This window comes from Dipodomys spectabilis, unplaced genomic scaffold, assembly GCF_019054845.1.
Source record: "Dipodomys spectabilis isolate Male_0828 unplaced genomic scaffold, ASM1905484v1 ptg000147l, whole genome shotgun sequence".
Lineage (NCBI taxonomy): Eukaryota > Metazoa > Chordata > Mammalia > Rodentia > Heteromyidae > Dipodomys > Dipodomys spectabilis.
The window spans coordinates 14533408-14543381 of NW_024870824.1; the positions used below are offsets into that span (position 1 = coordinate 14533408).

Genomic DNA, 9974 nt, shown 5'->3' on the forward strand with positions numbered 1-9974 from the left:
CTTGCCTTGCATGCATGAGGCCCTGGGTCCGATTCCTCAGCACCACATACGCAAAAAGAAAAAAGCCGGAAGTGGCACTGTGGCTCAAGTGGTGGAGCGCTAGCCTTGAGCTGAAGAGCTGAGGGACAGTGCCCAGGTCCAGAGTTCAGACCCCACAACCGGACTCCCTCCCAAAAAAAAAAACTGAGCTGAGTCAAAGGTAAGAAGAGGCTGAGAGGCTATCAGGGCAAGGCAAGCTAACCACACTTTGGCTTGGATTATCTGTATTAAATGTTCCTGGAAAGTAAATCCACAAGAAGCTCCTGAGCATTTTCATGGGTGCCAAAGAGATGTTAAGCAGAAGAGAGGAAGAGAAGGGAAAACCTGCCATGGCCAGAAGGTTGCTTATGAGAAGCCTTAAGCAACCTGGTAGAACACAAAGAGTTTTGGTGGATTTCTTGCTTTCAGCAAATTATTCTTCCTGAAAGTTTAAGTAAAGGTGCAGATAGCAAGAAATTCCTCATTCCAAATCTAGGCCTCCAACTCAGAAGCTTTGTAAATGTAACCAAGAAGGCTGGTTTTTGGAGAGGGCCCTGGGTACCATAGGAAGAGCAGAACTGTCTTGATCTCCACTCTCTACAAGAAGAGTCTATTCTGGCTCCTCTGCTTACTCTTGCTGGGAACCAATTAGATGAAAAGTTTGAGATCCACACACAGCCTCGGTTGTAAAGCTCTGTGTCAAGGTGCTCTGTATTCTGAAGGGCTGCTTCAATACTCCGTGTCCCATCCTCCACCTGAAATCTAGGCCCTGAAATCTAGGCCTGCTTCCTGAAGCCTCTACCCCAGGAATCTAGTTATCTCCTCCCACTCCATTACTGTGCCACATTGCTCACTGCCACTGGAACCATCACTAGGGGCAAGTACAGAGCTATGGGGGAATGCAGTGGATGAATGTCACATCTCACAGCAAGCCCTGTGTCTTCCTACACACAGGATATTGGATCACAGCTTCACCATGTCCACAATTAAGGCAAACAGAAAAACACTGTAAGTTAATGGCTCCTAGTGCTGGTTCCAGGAAAAGGTAGATCTAGGTAGGCATCCTTTCTTCACCCAAACATAAGGTTTCTCTCATAAATAAGTATCTTGACAATACTGATGCTTCAGAGATGTCAGAAAATCCTTCTTTTTTTCCTTTAAATCAAGTCAGTTCATTAGTTCAGTCATTTGGAGCCTTTCCTATACACCAGGTGGTTGCTTCATCTGTAAAATGGAAATAGCAGCTAAGCCCATCTGGGAGGGTAGTAAACAGGGTCAAGCAAGATGACCATATTAAGGCACTTAACAATAAAAATCTTCCCCCTCAATCTTACAAATAGATACACTAGAATCCTACTTGAAAGACGAGGACAGGAAAATTGAGTGGCTTCAGAATTTGAGCAGGGATACTCAGAGTGTGCTGAGTGTGTGAGCTGAGATTATGACCAGATGTGGACTTGTTAGGAGTGTGTGACAGATATTAAACATTCAGTCAGTAGTTGCTGCTTATATGATCAACTAAATCACTTCTGGCTCTGTTCTGTGCATGCTGCACATTCTGTAAATATCAACAAGATTATTTATCTGACTGGAAAAATGAGTAATGGCCCGTCGCTCTAAAGGTCTCCGACTCTTTAGTCTGTTCCCAGTGGTGGAATTGTCATTTTGTCATCAGCGCCTCAGAGCCAAACTGAAAGTGTAAATTCCTATCTTGGCAATGATCCTATTCTCTCCGAGAGCCTGGCCCGGTAGAAACGCAATCATATTTATTCATAATGAAACGGCTTTATGACTTGTTTGCCCTCTAGATTCCCTTTGCTCTTTGGGGACCGCGGCAGACAGGCAGCTGGGCTTTGCTCTAGCTCCTGGGCTGGGATTGTAATTAACTGCCTCTGAAAGGAAGAGAGACAGAGGGAGCAGGAGAAGTAAGGATAAGGCTGTGTTCATATATGAGAGGCTTGAGTCAGAGTCTTGTCAGGGGAAGAGACAATGACACCTGCCTGCAGGCCTAGTATCAGGTCCCAGAGAGACAAGCAGCCTTGGGGAAGCTTAAGGGTTACCCGTTTGAAAAAAGGCTGGAATGTGTGGGAAATTGGCACAGTGGGGTCTGCAGGGCCCTTGCTCCTCTAAAAATCTCATGATTTTGTTTTCTGTCCAACAGCAGCGCATTAGGGTTTCCAGTCTCCACGTGGACAATCTGACTCCTCTGCTTGTCATTTGTCAATCTGCCTCTACTAAAATTAGACGACTCGGGCTTCCTTCAAGCACATCATTGTCTCTGGGAAAGCTCAAACCAATGAGATGATGTGGTAAGAACTGGAGGGAATCTTCCTCTGGGAGTATTTGTGAACCCCAGAGCTGGGAATAACCCTCCACCTACATCTGCCAGAACCCCAAGTCCTGCTCCTGCCCCTGCCCATTCTAGCAGCAGCTCCAAGGCAGGTGGACTCAGGAATGCCACCCTCCCCTAAGTCCCAGGTTATTCAGATGCATGGCAGTACTTAGAGACACACGGTGGAAGAACAGATTCCATCATCTGCATTACAGTTAGAGACACTGTGACATTCAAACTGGTCTCCAAGGAGAGAGAAAAAAATGCCTAAAACTTCCTACTCACAAACTAATGCAGGTTTTTTTTTTTTTTTAAAGAGATCGTGTTACTTTTTGCTCCATGGAAAGTAGAGCACTTTCTTCATAAAATTTACAGTGGGGTTTATTTGTCTAAGGCCAAGGCTTAGCTGAAATGGGAAGCAATAGACTTTGGACAGGTAGACACCATTTATTATTATTATTATTATTATTATTATTTTGGTTGGCGATCAGACTTGAGCTAGACATTTGATGTTTTGGCTCATTAGCAGGTGCCCTACTACCTGACCTATCCCTGACACTATTATTATTGCTGAATGGGGACAGGTAGATTTTTTGGGGGGGGGAACCACAAATTAATAGTTGTGTTAAGGAAAAAGAAGACAAAATGGAATAAGGATATTTGTTGGTGTGATGTACTGCTTGATGATCAAGAGGAACTCTTAGGCTGACATGATTTTCTCATTTTAGAGAAGAACAATGTTTTTTTTTTTAATTTAATTTAATTTTATTTGTGAACATACTGTACAGAGGGGTTACAATTACATGGGCAGGATAATGCATACATTTCTTACCAAGCATTGCAGCCTCCTCCTTTGTTTACCCTTCACCTCCCTTCCCAGCCTCCCCCCTCCCCCCCAATCCCAATCCTTCTCCAAGAACAATGTTTTATGTACCAGGCACCAGTGCTAGGCACCAGTGGTTCATGACAGTGATCCTAGCTATTCATAAGGATGAAATCTGAGGATTGCAGTTCAAAGCTGACTGGGAAGGAATGTCCATGAGACTCTTATCTCCAACTAACCACCAGAAATATGGAAGTAGAACTGTGACTCAAGTGGTAGAGCCTCTGTTGAGCAAAAAGCTAAGGGACAGTGTCCAGGCCCTGAGTTCAAGCCCTTGTACAGGCAAAAAAAAAGTCTTACATTTTTTGGATATTTCAAAATACTTTTCTTCAGTGAGTTACTCAATGCTTACCCTGTCATGCTGAGATTTATGCAAGAATATCCCTTAAACAGATGAGATTTAGCAACGGAGTCAAATTTAGAGAACTTTACAAGGAATAGAAATAAATATTCACAATTATTGGAAAGTTTAGGATTCGCATGGCAGCTCTCTGAGCACTTATCAATGTTCTTATTTATGCCGTGTATGTACTTTGTGTGTTTATGTAATTATATTTCTTTACACTCCCAAGGGATAGTAGCAGTATTTTAATGATGCTGAAAATAAACTATAACAAATACGACACTTTCCAGTCATTTTTCCATTTATTCAACAAATGTACATTCATCTTTAAGCTCTGGGCATTATTTGGACTATAGAGATATGAAATAAGCTAAGTTAGTTCCAAGCTTCAAAGAGACTATACTGAGTAAGAATGATAAACCCTGAACAAATAAATGTAGACATTTTTGTAATACAAATTGAGGATAGAGTGTGAGGATAATTGGATACTAGGGAAGTGGTATGTTTTGGTATGTTTTAGAGACCAAGGTTAGTTGAATGATGCTTAGAAGCAGCCCCTGGAAGGAAGGAGCAAATGGTGAGTTAGGGGAAAACAAGGACAACTCCAGAATGTAATTAGCATACTACTTTTGATCCAGCAAAAAGCCAGTAGCAGCATGATCAAGAAAAGATGTTATGTGATGAGCTCCAGAGGGGAATGGAACCAGACACCAGTGGCTCACACCTGTACTTAAAAGGTTGAGATCTGAAGATCATGGTTCGAAGCAAGCCTGGGCAGGAAAGTCTGTGAGACTCTGACAAATCAGCAAAACGCTGGACTGGAGATGTGGCTCAAGTGGTGGAATACCAGCCTTGAGCAGAAAAGCACCTAGATCAAGTTCAAGCTCCAATCAAGTTCGGTCCCCTCCCCCCCCAAAATAAGAAACAAATAAAAGAAGGAACAGGAAGTTGTATCATATAGGGGTGGTAGATTCCTTTGACTGAGAGGGAAGTAGGAAGTCAATGGATGTGAGGAGTGGAAAGAGAAGATGCGGTGTACTCTTGAGGAATTGCTCTGAACCTTACAGGGGATATTCTCCAAAGGCTAAGGTAGTCCTTTGTCAAGGTTGTACAACTATTCTGTGTTGTGGTTAGAGGTAATGGTAGGGGGGGTAGTGTCTCAATGTTTGTATAAGGCATTCTTGCCCAGGCATCCGGAGAAGGCAGGGATCTGCCTAGTGTGCATCTTACTTTCTGTCCAAGTCCTGCTCAGCCAACCCTTCCACACACTAGCTCTCTCCATGGGCACACAGGGGTTATTGCCTCTGGCAATTGGTGGTTGACTGGGATGGGGTGGGGCACAGAGCTGTGTTTGTTGTACAGACACATGGCCAGTGCCTGCACCTACCAAGGCCATGGCTGCAAGGAACCCTCACTCACCTTGGACTTCTCCTGATGCAGCTCTATCTGGATGTCTGTGAGCTTGGTCCTGAGGTCTTCATTGGCAGCTTGAAGGGCGACAATGAGTGCCTCGGGCTTCTCGCCCTTATTTCGCCCTTTCTTGGACATTTTTTTCCTTTCTAAATGGAGTCTGTTGTTTTTAATCCGTTCAAACGGGTACTGCCATGGTACTGTTTCTTATCCTGAGGTGCGAGGTCTCAGCATCTACAGCGTGGTGCTGCTCCTTGGTAAGGCGTCTTCAACTGCTGCTCTGGAAGCCCTGGGAAGAGGAAGAGATATTGACGGTTTGGACAAGTCCTTTCTAATGTAGGGCCAATCAGATCCCCGAGCCCCAGTGGCTACAGGCACCTCCTCCTGAGGCTCTCCTGTTTCTAGAACCTCCTTATAATCTGCAGAGAACTTGCACTGGTTTCACCAAAACCTACCTAGTTATTCAATGCCCTGCTTTAAAATTCTGCCCATAGCCTAGGACTTTCTGATCCTGCAGGCTCTGTTTGTCAGAATATACGTGGCCTTCTATCCTTATCTCCTCCATGTCAATAACTGATGATTGACTGATGCTCTGGCCATAAAGAATGGGGCTGAAAAGGAAGTCACCTGTATGGTGACCTCCAAATGCCCAGACCACCTACTTTTACACAATCTAATATATGGAGACAGAGGACAATTTGATGGTTAAGTGGTGAGAATTGAGTAGTAACTCTAAATTGGTTCTTGGATTGAATCATTTAGTTAGAATTCTTTCATATGCTTTTCTAGGGTTAGAATACTTAAAAAAAAAAAAAAGGAAAAGTGTTGTGAAGAGTCAAAAATACACTTCAGTAGAATGCATGAAGTTCTGATTTAATATATTTCATATAATAATAATAATAACAACAACAATAATAATAAGTGTACAAGAGGACCCAAAACAATAATTCTCTTGCCACTTTTTCAAAAGTAATCCATGGTTTGGGTCTTTCTCTTTGCTAATTTGTGCTGGTATTTCATCATGTTATCAATATTTTCATCACATTTCTAACAGTTGAACAATTTCTCTCCTAAATAGATTTTAGCAGATAAATCACAGGTAAAAAATGTACAGTAGTACAGGTGTACCCACTGCAACAATGAGATGTACAAGATGTTATGTCGAAAACAAACTTTACAACTTTGGCACAGAGAGGGGGGGCAGGGGAGAAGGTGGGGGTGGAAGGTTGGGGAGATGGGAAGGAATGGTAAGGGGAAACAAAGGAGGAGGCAACAATGCTTGATAAGAAATATACTCATTACCTTGCTCATGTAATTGTAACCCCTCTGTATGGTATTTTCACAATAAAAAAGGCAAGTTCTAAGAAAAATCTATCTATCTATCTCTCTATCTCTCTATCTATCTATCTATCTATCTATCTATCTATCTATCTATCTATCTATCTATCTATGTGTCTATCCATCTTCATCTCCATCATCTGTCTGATAAAGGCTCTTTAAGAGAAACACAGTAATTCTTTCAGAAGTCTGGAAAGCAACCTTTTTGCATAAAGTGTATGAGGAAGGCACCTTGAAGAAAGCATTACCATTAATGTCCATTGCCCAACCACGACGAGACTTGGTTTGGTATGTAGTCTTTCAAAATAGCTGGAAGTTGTGTGCCTTGAGATGCTTTAGTCCAGAACTAAGGAGAGCTCCTACTGATCACCCATATGCTCCAGCAGCTGCTTCTTTCTTAAAGCCCTGTACTTAAGCTTTGAGGACTGTGCCACGATCCCAGGCTGTGTGCCATCCTACACAAGAACTGTAGCTGTGCCCTTTGGAGAGTCCCCAAGGGCATGAGGATGGGGAGAAGAAGTGGTAGTGGCAGTGAGTCTTTCTACAGCAGTCATAGGACCATTCAACATTTTCCATCCAGGGTTACATAGTAGAGTTGTCCTTTATTCTGCTTTTGCAAATCCTGATGAATCATTAAAATATTGGCTTGCAAGATGACTACAGAGGTGCCTTCCTTTCTATTTAATATTGAAATGAATTCAGCCAGCATTAACTGAACACCAGTGACGAACACCATTAAGCATGAAGGCAATAAGACAGAACTCTACCACAAGAAAGTTCTGGGTGAGAAAAACACATCGTTTAAATAGGGATACAGGTGGACCCATTGCAACAATGAGATGTACAAGTCGTTATGTCGAAAACGAACTTTACAACTTTGGTGCTGGGGGTGGGGGGGAAAGCAGGGAGGATTGGGTGGGGGGGGTAGGAGGGAGGATGGGAAGGGATGGGAAGGGAAAACAAAGGAGGAGGCTACAATGCTTGATAAGAAATGTACTCATTATCTCGCCCATATAATTGTAACCCCTCTGTACAGTATTTTCACAATAAAAAAAAAAGAAAAGATTAAAAAAAAAAGAAAGAAAGTTCTGGGTGAGGAAATTCAGGACAACATATATCACAGGTTTCTCATCCTTCGGTTCATTTAAAAATGTTGCTATAAAAACACTCCTCAATGGAAAGAACACTGCTGGTGGAATATCAATACCAAATTTCAAACTCTACTATAAAGCCATAGTAATCAAAACAGCTTGGTACTGGCATAAGAACAGACCTCAGGACCAATGGAATACAATTGAAAACCCAGAAATGAACCTACAGACCTATAGCCAACTAATCTTCAATAAGGGAGCTAAAATAATAGAATGGAAGAAAGACAGCCTCTTCAGTAAATGGTGCTGGCAACATTGGTTAACTACTTGCAGAAAACTAAAGCTAGATCCTTATATATCATCCTGCACCAGAATCAACTCCAAATGGATCAAAGACCTCGGAGTCAAAGCAGACAGTCTGAAAACACTACAGGATGGAATAGGAGAAACCCTAGGTCTCCTTGGCTCAGGCCGAAATTTTCTGAATAGAGACCCGGAAATACAACAAATCAAAGAAAGGTTGGACAAATGGGATTGCATGAAGTTGCAGAGCTTCTGCACGGCAAAGGACATAGCTAGCAAGATCAATAGAAAGCCCACAGATTGGGAGAAGATCTTTACTAGCCATACAACGGACAAGGGTCTCATATCTAAAATATACTTGGAACTCAAAAAATTAAACCACCCAACAACAAATCCTCAAAGAAACAACTGCCCAATACATAAGTGGGCTAAAGACTTGAAGAGAAACTTCTCTGAAAAGGAAAGAAGGATGCCCAATAGACACATGAAGAAATGCTCAACCTCCCTAGCCATAAAAGAAATGCAAATCAAAACAACATTGAGATACCACCTCACCCCAGTTAGAATGGCTATAATCAAGAACTCTAACAACAACAGATGCTGGAGGGGATGTGGACAGATGGGAACCTTACTTCATTGTTGGTGGGAGTGTAAACTTGTTCAACCACTTTGGAAAGCAGTATGGAGGTTCCTCAAAAAACTTCACATAGAGCTCCCCTATGACCCAGCAATCCCACTTTTGGGCATTTACCCAAATGTTTACAAACAAGACCACACTAAAGCTACTAGCACAACTATGTTTATTGCAGCATTATTTACCATAGCTAAGTTATGGAACCAACCCTCAGATGCCCCTCAGTAGATGAATGGATCAAGAAAATGTGGTATATATACACAATGGAATTCTATGCCTCCATCAGAAAGAATGACATTTCCCCATTTGTTAGGAAATGGAAAGGCTTGGAAAAAATTATATTAAGTGAAGTAAGCCAGGCCCAAAGAAACATAGGTCCCATGGTTTCTCTTATTTGCAATATCTAGTATATGTATGAATCAAGCAGAAAAGGTCAGATAATGTGATGTTAGGAAAATGAACCATTAGATATGTATTTTAACGTTTTTTTTCTTCCATGCATTTGTTTCTAACGCATTTATAAGATTATTTCATTGTTGCTTTGTATGTCCCTCCCCCACAGTATAACCCCTGCTTTCACTATATTTGATGTCGGTATAATTTGTGGAGGAGATGGGGAAAAACAAGTCGTTTAAGGATACAGGTGGATCTGTTGCAACTATGAGAAGTACAAGTTGTCATGTCGAAAATGAACTTTACAACTTTGGTGCGGGGGGGTGGGGGGGGGATTGGGTGGGGTGGTGAGGGGAGGCTGGGAAGGGATGTGAAGGGTAAACAAAGGAGGAGGCTGCAATGCTTGATAAGAAATGTACTCATTATCTTGTCCATGTAATTGTAACCCCTCTGTACAGTACGTTCACAAAAAATAAAAATTAAAATTAAAAAAAAATGTTGCTATATCCCAAGTGTCTCAGATGATACCTAGTGCCTCATCTACAACTCTTCATTTATATCTATAGCTGGCAGCATCCTCCAAATCCCAGACTGGAATGTGCATTCCACTGCCTACTGAGGTCATGTGAGATTCTGATTAGCATCTTAAACCTACTATACTACTACCCAATAACTTGTTCTCTCAAGACTTTCTCATATCATTATATTACACATCCCTTGCTCTACAGTCCTTGTTATTGATGTCTGAAGAGCGAGCTTATAAATGTCTTTTCTTCCCCTTTATTCGTTATTCCTCTTATCCAGTCCTCTAGTAAGTCTTGCCTACATTACTTACAGAATAAGACTCTCCTAAGTCAACTTCTATCATATTTCTAAAGTACTGTGGAACATACAAAAAAGAGAAGCTTTGGAAAAGCATCATAATTGCTTCCTAGTTCCTTCATAGTTGTGGAATTTTTCCTTTCTGAATAAAGAATGGGCTTTTCTAAATGGGCATATGGAACATCAAAGGAAAGAGTTTTGAGCATTTTTATAATCCTTCTGAAGAACATAATTAAATATGCCTAACTCTTGGTATCTTTAGCCTGGAAAATACCATTTAATTAGTCATATATCTATTAGGGGTCATAATATTATCTCCCCACCAAACTCTTCCTGCTCTTAAAAAAATCCACGGTATACTCCTTGTATCTAAGGATTGGTCTATCCTGGACATTCTGTATAAACAA

At 41.7% G+C, this 9974-nt stretch overlaps 1 protein-coding gene across 1 annotated transcript in view; it reads right to left on the bottom strand.

Moving 5' to 3' along the window:
• Positions 1-5193, bottom strand: part of Jakmip2 (janus kinase and microtubule interacting protein 2) — a 70361-nt gene extending 65168 nt beyond the window's left edge. The window contains exon 1 of the mRNA XM_042692064.1: positions 4996-5193. Within this exon, the coding sequence (XP_042547998.1) occupies positions 4996-5124 (129 nt within the window). The 5' untranslated portion in view covers positions 5125-5193. The remainder of the gene's footprint in view (positions 1-4995) is intronic.
• Positions 5194-9974: the final 4781 nt, after the last annotated feature.